The 22,962-nt window shown below is 40.8% G+C and overlaps 1 protein-coding gene across 2 annotated transcripts; it reads right to left on the minus strand.

Moving 5' to 3' along the window:
- Nucleotides 1-1,013: 1,013 nt before the first annotated feature.
- On the minus strand, nt 1,014-22,929 carry trim37 (tripartite motif containing 37). Of its 2 annotated transcripts, none has more exons than XM_074672064.1 (25): nt 22,642-22,929; nt 22,020-22,098; nt 21,403-21,504; nt 20,941-20,981; nt 20,695-20,811; nt 20,076-20,163; nt 19,810-19,932; nt 18,989-19,112; nt 18,210-18,277; nt 17,705-17,829; nt 17,163-17,213; nt 16,521-16,602; nt 16,032-16,108; nt 15,022-15,201; nt 14,767-14,881; nt 13,899-14,090; nt 13,478-13,611; nt 13,300-13,382; nt 10,244-10,468; nt 9,199-9,498; nt 8,186-8,335; nt 6,620-6,818; nt 6,397-6,488; nt 4,580-4,663; nt 1,014-3,836 (listed from the first exon to the last, which is right to left on the minus strand). In XM_074672064.1, exons 2-25 carry the CDS (start codon nt 22,038-22,040, stop codon nt 3,790-3,792), a joined length of 2,820 nt encoding a protein of 939 aa, XP_074528165.1. In that variant the 5' UTR covers nt 22,041-22,098; nt 22,642-22,929; the 3' UTR covers nt 1,014-3,789. The 2 variants fall into 2 exon arrangements, with proteins under 2 accessions (XP_074528165.1, XP_074528164.1); XM_074672063.1 differs by having other exon boundaries at nt 4,580-4,690; nt 22,642-22,928.
- Nucleotides 22,930-22,962: the final 33 nt, after the last annotated feature.

Consider the following 22,962-nt stretch of genomic DNA (forward strand, 5'->3'; position numbering starts at 1 on the left):
AAAGTGATAAAATCGGTAGTTTATGAAGTTAACACATGAGGTTAGAAACCACGTACACTCCAAGACAGCCAATTTCAAAGCAGAAAAATGTATACAGCCTTTAATAAAAATGACTTCAGTCTGAATAGCTTGTGGTTTTCTCAGAGAAAACTTTTTCACACTGTGTGTCGTGCATTGGACACAGCGTACAGTCAGTTATTCCTTGATAGCAAACCTTTGCCAGGGGAAACCTCACGTCAAATCAAATCAACCTGTGGAGTAGACTCCATCTCATCACCTGTGCAACATTAAAAGTAGAAGCTACATACTTCTAAGCACAGTGTGAGCTGGACACCCCAAGCTAGGTATTTTGCTGCCCACTTCAACCACAGTCCATGACTAATTTTTCTCGTCATTAGAAGATAAAGGAATGGAAACCAATGAACTACAAGTCTCAGATGTGTCCCTTAAATCAAAGTCCAATGAACGATTATAAGGTGACATATTTATATAGAAAAGATGATTGTTTAGAGAAGTCTACCACAACTTGTGTACCATGACTTTAAAAGCTAGGTTACCAAGGAAATGCTAAAAGCTTGCATGTTTTGAGTCACTACTCAAAAGTCTTATTCAGCGTAGCACAAAGTTCCTCATTCATGATCTCATTCTGAGTATAATTAAAGCTAAATCTGGGTTTGCTTGAAGGCAACATGTCAAAGCATTTAGGAGTCACAATGCTGTTCATGTTGTTGTCTAAATATGGTCACCTCTGGCTCCAAAACACCAGAATGGTGGGGCAGACATATCAGGCTTAAGGCTGCAAAACAGAAATGAATGAACAAAATGATGACATGGAGTTCTTCTTACTGTTAACTAAACATTTTCCTCTGAGAGGCGTCCTTCCAGCCTTAAAATAATGTAAAGTTGAATTACTTGTAATATTACATATATACTACAATCCTTCATGTTTTAATCACCTCATTGTAAATATGCATCATGTGATCAGGAGAAAGATGACAGGAAGAGAGTGTGAATGTTTTATCATCTTAAAACATTTTATTTAATCCACAGTAAGGAAATGTACACATCAAATGACGCACAGTGCATTCTGGGAACATTCAAAACAAAAGCAGCTTTGGACACAACGAGCACAAATTAAAGAAGATTAATCAACAGTGAAATTCTGACGTCTCAGTCGTGCAACAACATTTCACGGAGCAGTTACAGAAGGAAAGGTGAGGATCACATGATCAGGTGGACTGAGGTTTTACAGGGATACACTCCTAACTTTTCTCTAACTGGTTATTTCAGTTTGACGTCCTTCCTCCTGTATTCAACCCATGAAGCCATGCACTTAAAGAGGCACATTTACAGCGAGCACCATGGCTGTAACATATTAACAACGTAAACTAAAGACTGTTAAAGTCTGATGACGTGGTCCATTTTATCCAGAGTTGAAGTGACTTGAAAAAGCTATGGCTCATGGGGACATTTCAGAGTTGATCAACAGTCGATCAAAGTGCAGAGAGAGTTACATAGATAAAACAAATCAACATGAAGCTGTTTCCTCCCAAAAGTGAGCACCTTTTAACAGCAGCCTGACACATTTGTTCGCTGAGGGTATTCAGGTGAGGAGTAATGTTTCCATGAAGGAAAGCCAGTAGAGCAAACACACAGGACAGGTTATATAATGCAGAGATTTTTAAACCCTTGCTGTGAACCTTACAGAGAATAAAAAATGAAACCTTTCACGTACCACAAGTTGTTCACCCAAATTACAGAGAAACAGTCTTCTCCTCACTCTCATCCTTCATAACTCTGCAGATTTCTGCTGTTTTAGTCAAGGTTTGGAGATGCCTGTCTGTGGTGCCATCTGTCGTGCTCACAGCACAGAAAAATGACATTTGAAAAATTTATCAGTAACATTTCTTTCCAGGGACAACTTCGCTGTTGCTCTGAGTAATCTGCAGAGCACAATGTTGATGGGTTTTAATATTTTATGGTGAAGAAAGAGAAGACAGAGCAAATCTGTGGATGTGGAGTATAACAATCCAAGTTGTTTGAAACTCAAAATCCAAAATCAATATTTGGTAAATGAATGCTTCCTAACCTGCCAACTTTTTCATATTTTTTTCAGCCTTAACTGAATATTTTGTCGATTGTGGGGATTGAGATGATAGATGTCAACACAGCTTGTAATTTGGGTGAAGCAACTACTGGACAGTTTTGCTGCAGGACATAAAGCCAGGTGTTTTTCACAGCTGAGATTTTGACGTCACATGAGGCAGCGCTCTGGTGTACATATAAAAAAAAAGTGTAACGGTTAGATTTTCTTCAGCTGCTTCACTTTCAGGGCCCTGCTTGTGTCACACTCCACTCACTCCTTCACTTTAATACAACAGGGCACTGTTTCTGTTAAGAGCTGAGTTTTGTTTGTACTGCTATGACAAGTCAAATCATCTGCAGCGATGAAGCGCTGCTGGAGGTTTTTTTTTTTTTTGTCTGATTTTTAGTTTGCTGCTGCTAGAACGTCACAGACTGGAGCCAGAGGTGCAACTCATTTCCAAGTCAGCACTGTTTGACTCAGTGTTGACTTCCAGTCTGAAGGAGAGAATCTATTTTCATGACAACACAGCTGCTGGAGCAGGCTACCTCTTACCCTCTGTTTACAGTCTTTAAGCTAAGCTAAGCTGCAGGCTGAAGCTTTGTATTTACTGTAGAGATGACAGACTCTGCTTCATTTTCTTTGAGTAGTAAAGCCTGATTTCTCCTGTGCTGAGGCAGCTCTGTGTGGGAGGAATGCATCCTGCATGTTGCTCTTGTGGCTCCAGTCGGTGATGTCCGAGCAGACGCCGAAGCAAAAACACCTGCTCAGATAATATGGAGTGTCTGATCTGCTGCATGCTTCAAAGTTTCAGCCCACATACATCAGCACAGCAGCTGTTTTATAATCCATGTGATTCAGTGATCGTTTACCCTTTTCAAATGTCACATAAAGACAGACGCTGCGCTTGCTGCTGCCGCTGTTATTAAGAGAGGAGACATTTACATAAGTTACCAGGAAAGCTAATGGAGCGCTACAGGCTCACCTCAAGGAATAAAAAGGTCTGAATTCAAGCAGGCAACAGGCTGCAGTGCCGAGGAACAGAGTGTTTAAGGAATGGATAAAGACTTTGAAAGCACCGTGGCTGGGAGGTGCAGGAGCATGAGTGAAGGAAGCAGAGTAGGAGTGCAGACTGAAGCCCAGACAGGCTGAATTAAACATCAACAACACGCTGTTATAAAAGACTGAGCTCCTACAGAGTATTTACAGCCTAACTCTGACTCCTGTTAGTGTGTTGGTGACATGTCAGACATACAAAAGTATTTATACATCTGAAAGGTAACAGGTTTGAAAGGTAACTAAAGTGACTTAACGCTCTGCAGTCCAGGTAAAAGTTATGGCTAAGGCCTTCAAAATAAAAGTCTGACTGTTCTGAATATTTAGAGACACAGCCGGCAGTGGTAGAGAGAATTGAAATGTCTTCTTAAAGAGGCAGTTTCAGTTTCAATGGGGTCACATGATCAGAAATGATTTTCTGTCACTAAACTAACCCTGCCTGACAAACACAACATCAACCTGATTGTTTGTGTCATGGCTGAAGTTCAAAACTATCCAGAAAACAAGACACATTTCTGTGTCTGGACAAAGCAGGTGAGCTGTTGCATCATCTCCATTTCGACGTCATGCATAACAAGCAGTTTCTACTCTACAGATGTGTGTAAGTGGCGTGTGTGTCGTCTCCAGGTGTTTGACAACTTCAGAGGGAATCACCTGTCAGCGGGCAGACCCAGGTCATCGGACAGGAGCTGCTCTCCTGGAGGGAGAAGAGGAGAAGAGGAGCAGCTGCTCGGTCATCTGCAGTCAGTGGATGGAAGTGTTTGTGCAGGTGAAACATTTTTATTCATGGGTTTTCAAGTGGTTGTCATTAAACAAAGTATTTGCACACATTTTCAAGCATATCAGATGAAAATGAAGGACAAAGATGCCGTTGTAGAAAACACTTGGATACTGTGCACCTCGCTCAGTTTCATAAAGTCTGCTGTTAAATTACACAGAGAGGGCGCTGCAATCTTTGATGTGGGTGAAGGCTCAGACGATCTAGTCGAACAAATCAGACAGCGTGACCTTGAAGTGTCTTGGTCTGTTGAGAAATGGTTGTTTTGGTAATTTGTTCAGGCTGGATTATGGCGTATAAAGCAGAGGACAAACATTCTCCCTTGTAGCTCATTTTTCTTCAGATGAAGGGAAAGATAAAAACGTAATATGTGTGGCTTTGGCTGCAAGAGGAGATGAAGGCAAGGTTAAGTGTGGATGTGTTTTAAGCATCTGTTTTACACGAGGTCACCACCTTATTTTGAGTCGTTAAAAATATTTTCTCCGGTTGCGTCTGAAATGCGTCACAGCAGCAGTGTCGAAAAATTTGAGTCTTAAATTTTGACTTCGAGGGCACTGCATCAGAGAGCTTCAAATGTCTACGTTTGACGTCAGTAATGTGCGTTTTCACAGCCTTCTTTGTGTTTGTGTGTGTGTGTGTGTGTGTGTGTGTGCGTGTGCTACCTGTGCAGGGAGGAGTCTGGTTGTCGTAGTGAGAGTTGTTGCTCTGCAGGGCCTCGTCCTCAGTGTCGCTGTCGCTGCTGGTTGCTGCAACGAGTACAGAAGGTGATGGATCTACAGGGAGGACGAGAAAATGTATTTATTTACTTTAAAGACCATTATTAACTAATTTCAAGATAAAAAATAAGACAGATGTTGGAGAACAACTTCTGTCTAGTAAAACTACTTCAGTACATTCAAGTCTGTTTTTTGTTAGTTTGTTCCATAATTCCTTCTTGCCCAAAACACTCAGCTGACATCTAAATACAATATAATACATACATACACACATTTCAGAGAGTGTAGATTGATAAATTTAGTGCAATTAAACTAAAATAACTCCTAAAAATGGGCCCATAAGCTAACTTTGATGTGATATTTTCTATTGTATGTAACATGACAGCTTGCTAAGTTTAGCAAAAAAAAGTCTGCCGACAGGATTAGTAAATTCACGCATTCATTTTGTTTAGAGAAATCATTCTTATTTTAAGAAACATGACAGGCAGATTTTTTTTGTACTCCGTTTGCAGATTTCAGACAATTCAGGTATCATTTTCTTCTTTTAATAGCTTCAATAAAGACACTTACTGGACTTTTCAGGTAAATCTGGCTCATTTTAAGTCCAAGTATAAATACTTTTTTATTAAAAACAAAACATAAAAACATCCTTAGATTTCAGGCCGGTTGTGGCTGCCTGCTACAGCAGCTCTCATTAGTTTGTCAGTTTCTTGTGATTTTTTCTTCTCTTTCTTGTCATCTCAGCATTTGGAGTGGATCATTACTTTGTATGGCCCATTTGTTGGTCATGGACACCAAACTGGTTTTGTCTTCAGTGATATTTTCACTATTTTTGCACCTGTGTTTGCCTGGAGATCCAACATGTAACCATAGCTGCATTGTTTACATGTAAACTCAGCTGTTAGCAGTCTGTAGCATGTCAATGCTAACTGGTGCAAGGCCTGATGATTTCCCACAAGATGAGGAGAAGGAGGTGAGGAAGACGTGCGGGTACTCAGGTGTGAAGTAATAAGTGAAGACATCGACCTGTCCTTCCATCCATCGTTATTGGGAATATAAGACCTATCTCCAATAAGATAGGCAAGCTAGCTGTGCTAACACAGCAACAGAGGGAATACCAGAAGGCAGAGTAGCATCATGCTATTCACAGACATGGCTAATGGAGCTAACACTGGACAAGAATGCCACATTGGAAGAACTCTACCTGCTGTACCTGCTGTGAGCAGACAGGATACAGTCTGCTGAAGAAGCTCAGTCCTGGACCCTGTGGAAGTGGAGGCTGGCTGAACTGGAGAATGATGGACCTATTTGCACTTTCTATACACTTTCTTACTCTTGATTGTTTTCTTGATTGCTGCTGTGACTCCTCCTGAATTTCCATCTACCAGCATTTCTGAAGCTCACCAATTTTCAGATTCTATATTTTTTTAAAACTGAAGTGTTAAATTGAAATTGACAGTTAATAGATGGTCATATGCCAGACTAATTCTTGGCTTTGAAGAACTAGTGGTTCTCTAGCTATAAACAGCTCAAGGCCAAAAAAATCCATTACATAACGCTCTGTGAAATTAAAAAAACAACTAACACAGTATAATGTGTTCTTAAGTTAGATTTTGAGACGCTCCGAGGTAAATTTCATACACTTGATGAAACCAGACCAGCTGATTCTGGGCCTTCAACACTCGTGTCCATAGATGATTCCAAATTTAAAATCAACCAAAGCACATCAACTCCTGACATCAGCAGTGAGAGGAGGAGCTCACCTTCATTTGACTGTGTCTGTGCAGAAAGTCCTTCCAGCATGGACTGATGAGCATTTCCTGAACTTTCAGGTTGATCATCCAACGTGACGGCCCTGTGGTAGAAAGAGACAAAGTCTTTGTGAGCAGCAGGGCAGAAAGATTGAGACATGAAGAGATCTCTGCTGCAGTCTGAGTAACACAGCCATCTGCCGTGTGTGAAAAGAAGTGCGTCCCTGAGACGCACCCGAGGGTCCTGCTGCCACAGTTCTTGCTGGCAGTCATGTAGCTCGGTACTCCCAAGGAGTAGATGTCGTCCCTGGACCCTGAGGCCGCATAAAGCTGCTGCTCCACCGAGTATTGCTGCTTGGAGGTGGAGGCCTGCTCTGACGAGGAGCCGCCCAGAGACATGAGTGAGCTCTGGCTGCCGTCAGCCTTCAGCACTCCTGCAGAAGGAACAGGTGCAAAGTCACACAGTGGAAAATTGTGTTTTTTCGTTTGTTTTGTGTTGAGTTCAATCCAGCCAGAAGAAGAAAACAGCAGAGCACTGAAAAAAGGCTGTGTGGGTGTTGGTTCATGATACAGTGAAATCCAGTTGTGCTTCTGCAGCAGATCCATGAGTTTATTGACTGAACAGACTGTGGAGAGTATAGCCTGATAGAAACTGAACACCCCTTGCTGCTCCACCATAAACGCAGGAACCTGAACGTGACTCAATACATTTGTTTCTTTGCATCCTTCATCACATAAAGAGCAAAACTACAAATGACCTAAATTGGCAGAACTACAACAATAATGAAAAAGTGATGCTGATTTCATGTTGCATGTAAAGAACAGATTTAACATCATTACCAACTTTTTATGTGGATCACTTATCTCCCTTTTTGGGTGTCTGCAAGCAGTTTGTTTAATTCACGGAGTTGCTGTTAACCCTGACAGTAAGAAATAAGAAATAAAAAGGCTGGAAGTGTTTTATTCAAGGAAAATGGAAACTAGCAATGACGCAGCAAAGTTGGATTTCGAACAACTGAAGGACAGATGTGACGTGGGTTTTAATAACGTAGGAAATAATTGAAGTGAAATGTCAAAGTAGGACACACCATGTTGTAAAATCTCAAAATTTAAAATGTATTTACTGAGACAGTCAGTGTCTGGAACTTGGGTGTAAACACTAGATGAAATATTGACACACTTTTCAGTGTGTAGGAGGATGTAGTGCTCAAACAGCCCACAGATTATCAAAGTTCAGCCACTAGAGCTTCAGGAACTATTTTGAGTCACACAGAGGAAAGAACAGAGCAGAGTAAAGTAAAGGCTGTTTGGACTCCAACAAGAAGAGACTTTGAGATAATCATGTTAACAAGATGTTTTAAGCTCTTGAAATCAGGTGTTTTCCACCTTGCGCGTTTTTATTTTTAAAACTTTAGGTGTGCTAATGGATATTTGAAAAATAATGAGCAGAACTTCACGCTTGAAATTAAAATCTGCTTTTGTCTCTGTCCATTGCTCTTCTGTTTTCCTTCCTCTATATTGAATCTTATCTTTTTTCTTCCTTTTTACCTTTCAGGCTGTTTGTGAAATAACTCAGTTTAGAAGAGAGAAACATGAATAAAAGTTGTTTAACAGTGAAAGATTATGCCTCTAAAAGCCAGATAATTCCCCAGAGAACTGAGAGTGAATCCAAAACAAATGCTAATGTTTCTGCAGCCTGCCACATTGAGTCTCACTAATTTTATGTCCATCCTTTCCACCCACCTCCTGAAAATGGAACCAGTGCAACCTTATCAGATATTTAAGTAAGACAACTACTGACCCTCAACACCTCCAAGCCTGTCTTTAAGATGCAGGCTGGGCTCTGTGGCCAAATCTGCTCCTCTGAGGTCCTTCTCCATCTCCTCAGGGCTCCGCCTCTTCACCACCACAGAGCCGCTGCTGTCCAGAACTGGGGAGAGAGATTTCCTGGCTGTAGAATAAAAAACAAATGTACAGATAAAAATCGTTATCAACTGAGATTTCTGGAGATGACTCAAGGCAATTTCAAGTGAGTTTTAATTTGAACTGAAGTTTAGAAAAGAATAACTGTTCTAACCAGGCTTCCTAAGCCCTGCTAGGACAAGTATTGAGTTAAAATATCCAAGCTTGGAAATCATCCACCACACTTTGATTTAGTTTGATGAAAGTGATTCAAAAGAGACTTGAACTTAGAGCTGACTTACATAACTTTTCAAACAACGGATTAGTTTTAGTTCTCTTAAGTTCCCTTGAGCTCTAAAGAAACTCAAGTATGACTATAAAAAGCTCTTAGAGAGTGCAGACCTCCACTGAGCACATTGTGATTGTCACGCAACACTTCAGTCCTACTTTAATGTTATAATTACTACAATTTGGTGTTAGTTGCAGGTTCATACGATAATTTGTTCCCTGACAGTGTTGAAAATTATGATGACCCTGTACATATTCATATTCCAGATCTTAGTATCCAGAATGTTACCAGGATCTGGATCGTACTTTTACATCTGTAGTGACCTTAACTTGTATTCTTTTCCAAAGCAATCTGACCATTTATCAGGGAGTTTTGTACACTATGGTGAAAACAGCCCTATCTCACAATGATAAAGAATCCTTCAAAAAAAAATCTGGATCCAGATGTTGATCCAGATCACCTCCAAAATTTAATCACTACTTCCTTATCCCATTTTGAACACTTCCTGAAAATTTCATCATGATCTGTTGGTTACTTTTTGAGTTATGTTGTTCACAGACAAACTGACAAACTCTCCCAAAAACATAACCTCTTTGGCAGAGGTGATTATCAGCAGAACTAACCAGGGCGACAGGGCCTGGACCGAGCTGCAGCTCCTCTCCCCAGCAGGTCCAGCTCCCCAGCTTTGTGACAAGCAGACATCTCTGCGTCAGTGTGGTGAGATGGAACCTCCTCCAAACTGGAGCCTCCTGATGGGCCGGGCCTGGGATCTCGAGCCTCCAGCACTTGACTTTTGACATCAGACATCTTACTGCGGACTTCAGCCATTTGAGCCTTGAGGCGGATCAAGACCCCTGAATCTGGAGCTGAACGTCGTACAACTTGAGGCCGTCGCTCCCGATCTTTCCTGGAGTGAGGATGAGCTGGGAGAGAAAAGGGAAACATAAACAAGATTTTAAGTATAGGAAAATTGCAATTCAGATTCTTCAATTTTGAAAAACTAAGTACACTCATCCCTCGTCTACATTCAACTCCCAGTTCACATAGAGAAGACTCAAACATTGCATCTAGCTGTAAATAAATTATACTTCCCTAGAGCTCTGCTTACATTTGATCCCTCACTATCATACTCTGTCACATTATCACTTGGAAACATTGGTATCTACAACTACTGAAAGTAATGAGTTTATTTTTCTGGTGCAAAGCTGAATTTCTGGGTGCATTTGCACGAAAAGCTGATCTTAAAAATAAAGTATAGCAGGAATAAGTCTTTGAAGCTTTTTCCAAGAATCAACAGAACTTTAATTTCTAACTAAGACTTTTAAAAATACCCCATAAATATATCTGGAACCATCCTCATGTCCTTAAAAAGGTCTTCTCTTATGAGATGCTTAATTTGTGTTCTGCCTCCCCCACGTTTTGACATAAAACATATTATATAAAGTTAATCAAGGGGCATAGCAGCAATCACTGACATTTAAGATGTTTTGTGGAAAGACATTTAAAAAAGAAAGTTCCTCTCGGGTGAAAAAGGGAAAAAATAACTAATACTAAAGTTTTCCTCCAAGTTTGTTTTTTGTGTCAAGGGACCCCGGGTGTGAATTGAAGTATTGATCTCCAGTTTAGCTGCAATGATTTGTTTTCAGTGAGCACAGAGTGTTTAAAAACCTTGGCTGTGCAGCAGGGATACAGGAGGCCGAGGCTGAAGGCCCCACAGAGACTCCACACTGCTGCGCTCCTTCAGATCCAGCAGCTGGATCAGGATGACTGGGTCTATTTCTAGGAGGCTGTTACTGCCTGGACCGACAGCACCACCAGCAGCCCCACTACTGCTCCCACTGCGAGTGGATGAAGTGCTGCGATGTAAAGAACGCATGCTGGGGCTGGATCCACCTGGGGGTCAGAAAAACAGAGGTCACAAGTTAAGCAAAGTAAAAAATTTGAATTGAATACAGATCCAGTTTTACACTGTGTGCTTCTTCTGCTTTTATTCAGTGTTAAATAAAACTTGAAAAGCAAACTTCATAAAATCCCATATTTCAGTTTATCCTCAGTGAATCTTTGCCAGACTGAAAAAAACAGTTTTAAATCTGTCTTGTAAAGTTTCACCTGGCACAGTGCAGCTCAACTTTATTGTTTTAACAGCATCAAAAGCAAAGGTCATCATAAACAAAATCTGGACACTGTGGGACCTACAGAGAGTGCAGCAACTCTGACTCTGCTCGACTCTGACATCTACTAGTGAACACACACACACAACCCCCACACGTGTACACACACACACACACAGACACTGAGTGTTTCTATATCAGCACAGGCACCAACAATGACTCACCCTCTTCATACCTTTCAACACCAACACAGTCAAACACACAGAAAGAGCCGCTTTGAGGCCCACCATTGTATCACTGGGTTCTGCTTGTGCTGCGGCCAAACACTGCACGCAGATCTGATTCTGTAAATTCTCAGAAAGTGGATGAGGCTTTTGTTTGCCTAAACTGGAAAGAGAGTGAGGAGGATATTAAATATTTGATGGTTGCTGCTTCTTTGTCCATGTAGTTTTTGGGTTTGCAACATATTCCTCAGAGCTCCCCCAGGATCTGTCACTGTTAATTTTTCATCTTTTTGATTTTGCTGACCAAATTCTTCATCAAGGAAATGCTCATTTGATTGGATTATACTTGGCATATGCTTTGGTTGCAGTATCCCCAAAAAGACACAGTCTTGACTTGACCTATGCTCACGAGATAAGGGCCAAAAGCTGCAGGGGAATACACATTTTTATGAACTGAGTGAAAACTGATGGGATGTAACATAAAAAGGGCAAACGAGGAAAAATATATTGTGGCTTGAATAGCAAATGAGTATATAAATCTATGTTGAAAAATTTGTCTTAATCTTATGTTTTCATGTCAGAGTTCAGCTGCCTTTCTCTCTCATTGTACTTATCTGCTGCATAGGCATCAATCTGAGTAAAACCTCTTTTCTTTGTGAGCTAGACCAAGCCTAGGCAGGTTACAGTGTTACCATTAAGGCATTAAGGCCTCTGCACCATATCAGACAAAAACACATGGATGATGTTATACTCCCTGTCGGCAGACTGTCTGCTACAATTTGGTGTTAGTAGCAGGTTCGTACGTTGATTGGGGGCAGCACTGGCTCAGTCCGTAGGGACTTGGTTTGATGATTGGAGGGTCGCTGGTTTAAAGTGATACTCTGGGATGGAACAAGTTGGGTCCTATCACAAGGTTTAGGGCAGAAATGACCTCTACAGCAGTGTTTTTGTGCAGCAGAAGGCCAGAGCGCACGCACCAAACACCCCCTCCCTGCTCGTCAGCCGGTTTCCTCTGCACTCAGATGGGGCCATATTTTACTTGACCAAATACACAAAAACACGGACTCCCACCGAAAAAATCTGATATCAGTCTGCATTCACGCTTTATTCAAAGTGAATCGCAGGTCGTCCTCGCTCTCATAATCACTCATCTTTACGTTGTTATTGCATAATTTGTCCTGGCAGACTACCTGCGTTTGTTTATATTCGGCACACCACGCGCGTGGACTGATACACTAAGCGGTGAGCGCCTCGTAGCCAGCTGTGGCTCTGCAGCGGATGTAGCACCGTTTTACGACACGATGAGAACTAGAGCCTTATTTAGCGGTGTTTTTGTGTGAAAGAAACGCGCTGAAAATTCTCTAAATAAAGCGTGAATGCAGACCGATATCAGATTTTTTCGTTGGGAGTCCGTTTATTTGTGTTTTTGGTCAAGTAAAATATGGCCCTGTCTGAATGCATAGGAAACCTTACTTTCCTGAGCACTGTCCGGTGCCCTTGGGCAAGGCAACCCCCCTGCACTGAGAGTGCAGCACCATCACTCTGGTCTCTCTTATTGTTGCATGTTTCTGTGCAAAAAGTGCTGTTTGTGCATGTGTGTGTATATAAAGCATGATTCAGGGAGTAAAAAAAAAACAGAATTTCCCTCAAGGGGTTAAATAAAGTAAACCCTCTTCTTAATTTGTTAACTGACAGTGTTGAAAATTATGATAATCCAGTACATATTTCATATTCCAGATCTTAGTATCCAGAATAGTGCCAAGATCTGGATCTTACTTTAACATCTGTCAGAAATGATGGTGACCTTTTCTTGTATTCTTTTGCAAAGCAATCCGACCATTTATAGTGGAGTTATATACACATATGGTGAAAATGGTTCTATCTCACAATAATAAGGACTGTGATCCAGACCACCTCCAAAATATAATCACGTCTTCCTTACCCCATTTTGAACATTTCCTGAAAACTTCATCAAGATCCGTTTGTTACTTTTTGAGCTATGTTGTTCACAAAACATAACCTCCTTGGCAGAGGTAAAAACTAAGGCATCATCTCCAAATTAGGAAATGTTGTGACTAAGGAGCAGCTCTTGTTTGCTAACAATCAGCATTAACTCTCAAGGACTTGTGTTGGTAACAAAACTTCCATGCAGACCTTCAGCTTTTTCAGGCTTGTATTTTTTACATCATTATTCAACCCGGAACACAATTATTCTACCACTTCAATGAACTCTGCTGAGAAGTTTTTGAGATGCAGCACCTGCTAACGAACAGGAAGACAGATCTCTTCTGACACACCTCCCACACGCCTGAGATAAAAACTGCAGAATGTAAATTAATTTTCAGAAAATGAAGGGAAAAAAACTTCATATGGGGAGTGTGAATCATACCTGTGGCTCCAGCCAAGTCATCAGGAAGTTCTCCTTCCTCTGTTTCCAGGTTTCCAATGAAGTCTACATCGTTCTCTCCAGACCTGCAAGAACAGGATGATGATACTTTATACGTTCTTACACACTGTTAAAAAAACAGTCTCTAAGTGACATCCAGAGACTGAATAATCCTGCTCACATGGTCTCCTCATCTATGTCATTCTCCTCTGTGTTGCTGGTGGCTGTGGAGCTCCCTGAGGTGCTGCTGCCGTCAAGTGGGTTCACCTCCTCCTCAGTTAGACAGTCGACCTCCAGGTCACCATCAGACAGCTCCTGATTGAACCAGATTTCACATGATGACTGAAAACTCATGACAGAGTGGTAAAAATATCCACACATCTACAGGACTGAAAACGTGCTTTCCCACAACCTGTTAACGGCTCCTGGCACTTGAGTTCCTCCATGAATCACAACTAGTAATTAGAATAATCCTTAGATGTAGCCCCACCCCACAAGCCAGTTAGTGTTGGTGAAAGAAGACCTCGAGTATTTAACCCATGTGCACAACGATAAATGCATGAACAAAAAAAAAACACACTGAGCAGCAGTTTCCTCCTTACATTAGAGTCATCATGCTGAGTTCTCTCCTCCTCTTCTCCTTTCTTCGTGTTGCTCAGAGTGGTCTGGATGTCGTCATCACTCTTCACAGAGCGGGGGTCTCTTTCAGATGTTGTGGTGCTGGCAGCAAGTCTCATGTCAGGAGGCGAGGAGCTGCGTGAAGTCTGACGGCGGAAAAGCTCGATCGCCAGTCTCTGAAATGTAACCAGTTAGGGAAATCAGTTTAGCTGTGACTGACCGCAGAAAAAAACATCAAAGATGCGGGTCACACCATAACAGACATCTATTATATTCAGTTAGTATTTAAACCACATTTTCAAAATATTAAACTTTATTTAATTCAAAAAGTTATGAAATTAAACAAAAAAAAAAACACCTGTGTGAGCTTTGTGCTCATGCCAAATAAACAGGGGGGTAAAACCTTTCATGGTGTCATAAACACTAAGACAATTTCAAGAAATCGCACAAAAGCTGAGTAAAGAATGAGTGGACTGGCAGAAAATTAGGGTCAGCTGTTTCTTTTCAAACACACCAAACAAAAATTAGCTTGTTTTGTTCTTATTTTTGTGAAGAATTTCTCTTTGGATTCAGAGAAACTGTGAAGGAGTTTATCAACCAAAATGTGATGTACAAGAGGCAAAAAGGATGAAGTACACATGAAGGACACCACTGCTTTTTCATTCTGTAAGAGGACACTGTGTTACAGCATCTTAAAAATGTTTGGGAGCACAATATTAGCTTGTCAGGTCAGTCAGGTTTAAAAGAAGTCAACATGATAAAGGACTTTTCAAAGATAAAAACACTCAAATGGATTTTTTTTTTTAAAAGGGATGGAAACCAGAAAACTTAACCAACACATGCACTTTGTACCTCTTTGAGGTTGTTGATCTGCTGAATGTAGCCACTCTGAGCTGATTCCAGTTGGCTGATGTACCAGTACTGATCTCTGCATTTCTGGAAGAAGGTCGGGGAGCGAACCTGATAGCTGTGCAGCACACAGACGAGAATCAAATTAACTCTGTAAGCCTCTGGCAACAAAACTGTTCTGCTGCTTGTCTCTATCACAGCATGCTCTATGGAGAGGTGATGGTGAGTTTATGTGTGTGTGTGTGAGACAGAACCCACCGGAGGACCAGTGTGTCGGTCTGCATGTTCAGGTATCCCTCGCTGGCCAAAAGGTCGAGTCTGAAGAAGCGGTTGTAACCCCAGCATTCACCGACCTCAAAGTCAGATGCAAACTCCCGAATGATGTTCTTTGTCGGGTCACTGGAGGCCTGATGGACCATCTCTACACGGTACTCGTACCTGCACAGACAAAAGGAACAAATGGAACCAATGAAAACTCCTCAAAGTCTCCAGGTGATATCCAGGAGATTCAGTTCTTTATAATGTTACAAAACACAACAAAAAATATTCTAACATAAGACACAGTTGGCTTTTACTAAATCATTTCCCTCCTGGAGAAATTTCTCTTGTTGCTCACTGTAGTAAAACATTTGTTGACAATATCTAGAATACAATTCATCTTCTACTTTAACAATGATTCTCAACCAAGGGGCAAAATCCGGTTAGTAAAAATGAAGCCTATGCAGAAGTGCTAAAGTTGCTGTTCATCGAGAATCCGCTTGAGACTGGCTGCAGAAAGCCAGAAGTCACGTACACATTCAGCCATAAAAACAGACTTTTGTGGCATTAAAAAGCATATTTACAGCCTGGTTCAAAAAACGGCTTGGGTCCAACGCTAATTTCACTATTGGCACACAGTGTACGGTGAGTGAATTTTTTTCTAACTCTTAGAAGTTATTAGGATCGTTTGATTGTCCAATCAGAGACACATCTCAGGTCACATGACTGGCAGGAGCCCTGTAGCTGCTCAAAAGGAAACACACAGCCAGCGTCATATGAAATGTGGCTCCGTCCGCAGATTGGCTTCATCTAATAGTTTCAGGAACCGACGGGTCAGTCTATGATCTTAACATCATGTTTCAAACTGCTACATGTTTTTTTTACAAGTGTGAAGCTATAAATCTAACTGAAGTAAGTAAGGCATGTGAGTAATAAATCAAACCTCACTTTAGTCTAACTCCAAAGAAACACAGATGGTAGTAACTAAATTTTTAAAAAAAAAAACATACTTTGACGTTTCAGGGAGTCCAGCAGACAGCTCCAAAAATACAGATAGGTAGTTTCCACGGACGACACCATTTCCATCCTAAGGGAAAACATAATGTTACTGATGCAGTGACATGCAGACTGATTTGTGATGTTTCTTTAGCTCGATTTAAGAGAGTGGCACTGTTTTAAACACAAGATTAGAGGTACAGTATGTAGAAATGGGGATACCCAGTACTTAGCCAGTTTCAAGATTTTTTCTAGAGTGCCTCATAATCAAAGTTAAGAAACCAACAACTTCAATTTCATATTCAGGTGATCATGAAGACTACAATTCTACCATATCCATTCTGTTAAAACTGTTAAATGCCGCCAAGTAGTAAACACTGCACCTTTACATTACTGAGTTAAACTTGAAATGTTAAAACTGGGACGTAAAAATTGATAAAAAGTAGTCACCCATATTTCAGGTGCTCAAGATCAATAGGAAACATTAGTTAATGGAAACTCACAGGATAGACTTTGAGCCTCCAGCAAAGCCCAGATATCTGGAGAGGGGGGCTGTAGACTGGGTCGGCCCGTTGCCTCAGAGTGCTGCAAACACACAAAGATAGAAACAGATAAACACACAATAATCAGTTACTCTCAACAGAGCGGCAGCAGCAGCTTTCAGGTTTAGGGTTTAGCTCCTGAGTGGGACAAATAGTCCACTCAGTATCTTCTCTGTAAACAACTCACTACTTTTTTCCACTTATTTGTAGTCAGAGAGATCTACTTTCTACTTTTTGAACACAAACTTTTGAGTGTTGAACTTTTTGAGTTTTCATATCAGCGAAATTTATCAGAGCTATTACCAACTTCTCTGTGTGAAAAACAAAGAAGGATGAATGCAACAGAATTTCAAAAAATTCAGCAACATTTGCTGAGAACAGTATCTATGTGCCAGTGATTGTCTTACTGCTAGGCTTAGTTCTGAGGGATTTTAATGTGCTTCTTTGTTCTGGCTGTGTTACAGGAGAATAAATGTGAACATGTCCAAGGAGACCAAAAACAAAAGATTCAGTTTATTTGATTTCAGAACAAAACTGATAAAACTGTCTCTATCAACTTTTAATGCAGCTGCAGCAGCTGAAACAGAGAGCAAACATGATTACCTGAAGTTGACCAAAACAAAAGTGCTGGAGTCGTACGCTGGAACGAGCTCGCTGACAAGACACAGAAACAAGTTAGTTACAACCACAGAAGATAATGTAGATTGTAGGTCCTGAAATACAGATCAATACTCTGTAGAAGTAACACTTTATCAGACACTCAAAGTCTCAAATACACTATAGGATAAAAGGAAACTTGAATCTAATCAGGTCAGTCAACTAACTCATGCTGCTATTCAACAACATGTTAATACAATTCTCAGACTGAAATTTATTTAGCTATACATTTGAAACATAATACATCAGAAGAAGCATACATTCTTTTTTTTCCCACAGATTTTCATTGGTAAACATTTGCTGCCAACCCTTTCTGTGCTTCAGTTTCAGAAGGTTTGCTACACTTTTGACCACTTTATGTCTTCTTGTGGTCCAAAAAATAATTACATCCCAAAACAAATGAACTTTTATACTAAAACTTAAATTTACCCCGGGCAATGCCATTTTTAACGAACTGAAATGAACATTCCCCTGGCTGAGCAGAGTACCTGGTGAAGTCTGGAGGGACTGGCGTTGTGACAAAAGACTGCATGGGTTTTCTGTGCACTTGCTGGAACATGAGCAGAATCTCTGGGCTCTTGGAGATCAGTTCGCTCTTGCTGCAGGAGTGAAGCTGTTTAAAATAAAAACAACAAAAGGAAAAAATCACTGACTGATGCTAAACAGCAGTTAAAAGAAAATTAATGAAGCATAATCACATGCTCTTTATAGAACAGCCTATGCAGTACTTGAGTATTATGAATCCACTGAAACAAGATTGATAAGTATCTTGTAATGGCAGCCTGAGAAGAGCAACAAACACTTGTTTAGAGTGTTAAGTTGACTCTTAGCTGACTCCAGTGTTACAGAAAAACATCTTACCAAGAATCTGACACTAGAGCTTTTAAATGTACTACATGTTGCATCAACCATCCTCATTTACACCACCAGCAGAGCCGCACTGCATAGTACATCTGAATGAACGGAGGCGCTGAGCTGCTGTGGACTACCAACCTGATGCTCCACCTCCTGCAACAGAGACTCCAGCAGCTCCGTCTCCTGGGTCAAGGACGTCTTCTGGCCTGGTGGAGAAGAGCGCATTTCTATTTTCAGTCTACTTGTGCTGAATGTCAGTGCTGATGGAGGCTGGAGAGTGAGTGGTTGGGGTGTGCAGGTTGTGTATGTGGGCAGTGTGTGTGAGTGCATCCACTCAGCCCAGATAAATATTTCATATGTGTATTACCAGCAGCTATAAAAGGTTTATCCGACTGCTCTCAGAAGCGGAGCTTGTTTTGTCAGACTAAGGTCTCGACCTTTAGACACGTTATGGTGCATGTTAAGGTGCACCAACAGAAGCTCTTTTCAGACATGTGTTATGTAACAGCTGCTGGCTTTGTCCAGCTGTTAGAGGCATGAGTTTTCCTTTTATTCATCAGGAATACCGTTGGTGGGTTTCTACAATACTCACAGATTGTTTGAGCAGGATCTTTGTAATGTGTCATATTTGAAACATTTTACAAATTGTTTGGTCATTCCAGCCTGCATTAAATCATTGTCATCCTTGTAAAAGGGTAAAAGATTCTTCCTACTCCCCCAGATTAACGAAAAGGAGGATTTCTCTGAAAAAGGGCTGAAGAACATCCAGGTCTGTCAATGTTTATAATTAGATTTTAATTATTAACCTCTGAGGTGCTTGATCATTTCTTCTGAGGTATGTTTAAGCTTTAACAATGTCTTCTGAACTTAGACACAGCAGGGCTACACTGTGACAGTGACGTCTGGTAGAGTTTTACCCATGAGAGTGATGAGTTTGTTCTTCAGCTGGTTGTCCAGACGAGCGATCATCATTTCCACGGCGTTTCGGATCTCTCTGACCCGCTCATCCTTTGCTCCCCTGACAGCCTCCACATTCCTCTCCTGACCCAAGACACAACACGCAAAAGTGAAACGCACAAAGCTGACCAACAAGTATCGTTTTGACACCAGAGGTGCAGCATATTGAACACAACAGGCCTTCAAAAACATGTCAGAACATTAGTGCCACCTAGTGGATGTAAGAATTACTCAGACACAGATCAACTTATTTCAACTCATTTCGTATAGCCCCTTGAGATGAAGTATTTCCTTTTTGAGCAAGTCCCCCGAAAAATCAGTTTAACTCATTCACTTCCAGCCTTTTATACTGGATTGCATATAACATTTAACATTGAAACAGTAAGTTTGAAACAGGATTTTTACGTTTTTTACATCTCTAGTGACTTTCTGAAAGTTCAAGGCTATGGGCAAAAATTCTGAGACATGTTGACCAGGATAAGTGAGTAAATTGATATTGGTATTTCCAATAATAAAGAGCCTCAAAAAAATCATTTGAGCATCATGTGAGCAGGTATATTAACTGTCTTTTGCACTTTTAAGTGGTTACAGAAAACTTGTCATATTTCGCAATTTCCTCTCTTTAAAGGTTCCTCATAGGCAGTAACATATTTCAAAGTGGTCCTTGAGATGTAACATGAGCTTATGGAAACAGCTCAAAAAGAAAGGTTTCATCCTGTGTGACAGTGAATGTGCAAAGGTTATCTCATGTCATTAGAACACTAATACAAGCAGTCCTCACCACTTCCTGCACCAGGCTTATCAACTCCATGAGGCGTCGTCGGAGCTTTGCAACCTCCTCCTTCACTTTGGTCACATGCTGCTCATAGATCTCCACTAGAGGCTTAAAGGTGTGGCCGCCGTGCTGGACAAAACAAAAACACAAACAAATTCTTTCCTCTGTTTATATAAAAAAGAAGTGAAGCTCTGAGGCTATACCCCCAATAAAGTTGTGAAATGTATGTGATCACTCTGCATATTAAACATAAGAGATGTCAAAAAAATTACCATTCCTCCCCACAGAGCACACTGGTGACAGATGCATTTCTTACAGGTCCAACAGAAAACACTCAGCTTCTCGTGATGGTTCTCACATCTGCAAAAGAAGAATTGATTAAAAAAAAAATTGAAAAACATTCATGATATAAAACTGTCTCACCCAAATGTTTCAAAGATAAGAATTTAATTCCTAAATAAATGAATACCAAATACTATACAAATAGCACAACAGTTATAAACTCACCAAGGTTCTGATTTATGTCAGAAGTAACACAGAAGGTCAATCAAAACTGCGGGGAGCATAAAACCCTTTTTTTTATGTATGTACATATGTATGTACGTAAGTACCTATGTATGTACGTAATTATTTACTTATTTATAAGATAGGATACAGCATTATCGTGAGCCCAAAACCTATCTGAGGCATCCTTGTTCAAATCAGCACAATAATTTCTTTGTATCTAACTTTTCTACGACCAGGTAAAGTTGAGGAAAAAAATGCTAAAGGAAAATGAGAAAAAACAAGAGATAATCCAACAAGCGAGATTTGATCGGCTGGAAGTTTCCTTGAGTACCAGTGAACACATGAGTGCAGAAAAAGTCTGCGAGACTATTCAGAGATGCTCACTTGTCCTTGTCATTGTCCTCATGCTTGGTGAGGCTGCAGAGCTGCAGGGTGTCCAGTTGCTGGGTGACCTCCTCTGCCCAGCGGCAGTTGACCAGCTCCCTCAGCTGTAGTGGAGCACTGTGTTAGAAAACACACCAACATTTACTTTAGTATGTTTTCTAAGTCTGCAGCCTCTCATCAAAAATACAAACTGCTACAAGACTTCACAGTCGGCTGAAGATGCTCCACTGTGTTCACAGGACTTACCGACAGTGTGGACACTGGGCTCTCTGCTCTGTCAACCATCGCTGTCAAATAAGAAATTTACGACAAGTGATGACAAACATGAGGAAACATGAAGTGCAACCACATCAGGCATCTGTATAAATGATTCAATTCAGGATACATCACTTGATATTACAAGAGTACTTCAGGAGAAACAGTCTTACAAATTTTCATGATACTTAATGTTAGCTTTGAATCCCTGTTAAAGATATAAAACTAGACACACTGAAAAAATGAAATTAATAGTTGTTTTCTTTACATCTACAGTTGTTAATATCAGTCCTCTTCAGCTAGGAGTGACTCAGAAATCCAGGCTTTTAGTATGTATAGAAGATTAACTAGCGTTTATATCTAGCACCAGGATTTTCAACTGGCGCAGATTACAGAGTGGTGATGGTGAACACAGTAAATTTCTACATCCCTGCCAGGTGGAGACAGACTTACTCTTATGCAGCTGAAGCAGCAGAGTTTGGAGCAGTGTGGGCAGAGGCGAGCATCCCTCAGTTTCTCCATACATATGAAGCAGCGGAACACCTCTGCGATGCTCTACACAGAAACAGAGGAGAGATGTTTGATTAGGGTTTTTTTAATTTATGGTTATTCTCATTGTGGGGGTATGTGTAACAGTGGTCAGAAAGTAGACTCTACAGTCAGGCAGTGGCTATAGTTTAACCAAAAACCATGCAGGGCCTGATCTTTACAAATTTGGACACTGTGCTCCTCTACAAGAACCACAATTCAGGCATTCTAGGCTTGAACACAAGCTGCTTTAGAGTTTAGATGCTCAACCCCTCGCTGGATAGTTTTAACAGCACTAGACTACCATACCAGCAGTCCAAGACCAGTACTCTTTTTGGTATTTGAACAACAAAATCTTTGCCCAGCACAGACCTCCATCATTAAGCTGCTGGCCTACTTAATTTGCCAAATAACTGACCGCTCTGAATAGCTGATACTCTCAATCCTTCAAACTGCCAAAGCTTAGCTGCAAACATTAGTAATCAACATCAAGCACAGGGATGAGGATCTTCAGTTGTAGTGGTGACAGGCGTGACACTTACCTCAACACTTTGTTCGTCCATTTCAGCCAGTTTGACGTCCTTGATCTCACGCGAAAATCCAAGAAGTTGTTGCCTGTGGCTGAAAAGAAAAAATGTTTCATTGAATTCATTTATTTTGCGTTTCTCGCACTTCAGTTTTGCATTCTAGTGATTGTTTAACTTCCAATTCAGTGCGTGTCATACCCACACTATTTTTTACAGACAGAAAAGCAGATAAAAACTTTGTTGTGTTTACCATACATCAGTACTCAAACACTGAATCACGCTTCAAATGTGACTGATAGAAAAGTAATTCTATACCTAATTTTCTGTCAACATTTGCATAATCCTTCAAGAAAAGCATAGAAGCTGGTGTTCGAAAAAGAGGCAAAACACAACCTTTGCCAAGATGCAGCCATAACCGTTAGCTTGTAGCCCAATAAACTGCCAGCCAGTATGAAAGGCCCAGCATCAGCACATCGACTGACAGCTAACCTACCCAGAAGAAACCACAACCAGAGCGAGACTCGGTTGCCAATATACACCTAATGCAGTACATTAAGAGGTATTGTGGGTTTAACAGAAATATAAGTCATTTTATGAGCAAGTTAGCTTAATGCCATTAGCAGGGTGGCTCACTTACCTTTCCAGCTTCGCCTGTCACACCTGACAAACAAACGGCTAGAAAATGATGAAACTACATCATTTAAGCCAGAACTGTGCAGACGTTCCCTCCGGTTGGTAGAGTTACCGTTAAAACAATCTGAGTGTAGTCGCTGTTATACGCGATAAAAATTACCCTTTGTCCTACAAATGTTGAAAAAACAGCTTCATTTTGCCCTAAATTAAAGATGTAGCGGTAGCGGTTGCTCCCAAGCTGCCTGTCCCCTAGCAATAACCAATCAAATGGCTCCTTTTTTCTTCTTCGCTGGATTATGTTTTTTGACGTTACTAAAACGGCTTG

Source organism: Halichoeres trimaculatus, unplaced genomic scaffold (assembly GCF_033239565.1).
Source record: "Halichoeres trimaculatus isolate MK-OKI-2021-1 unplaced genomic scaffold, fHalTri1.1 fHalTri1_scaffold_6, whole genome shotgun sequence".
NCBI classification, from domain to species: Eukaryota; Metazoa; Chordata; class Actinopteri; order Labriformes; family Labridae; genus Halichoeres; species Halichoeres trimaculatus.

What these genes read in the sequence shown, in the direction of transcription:
- trim37 (XM_074672063.1), bottom strand. Translation starts at nt 22,040, where the DNA reads ATGGACGAACAAAGTGTTGAG. An exon ending in CTCAGCATGATGACTCTAAT is followed by an intron (nt 13,612 to 13,898) that starts GTAAGGAGGAAA and finishes TGGTTCAATCAG; the next exon opens with GAGCTGTCTGATGGTGACCT. An exon ending in TGTGGCAGCAGGACCCTCGG is followed by an intron (nt 6,489 to 6,619) that starts GTGCGTCTCAGG and finishes TTTCTACCACAG; the next exon opens with GGCCGTCACGTTGGATGATC.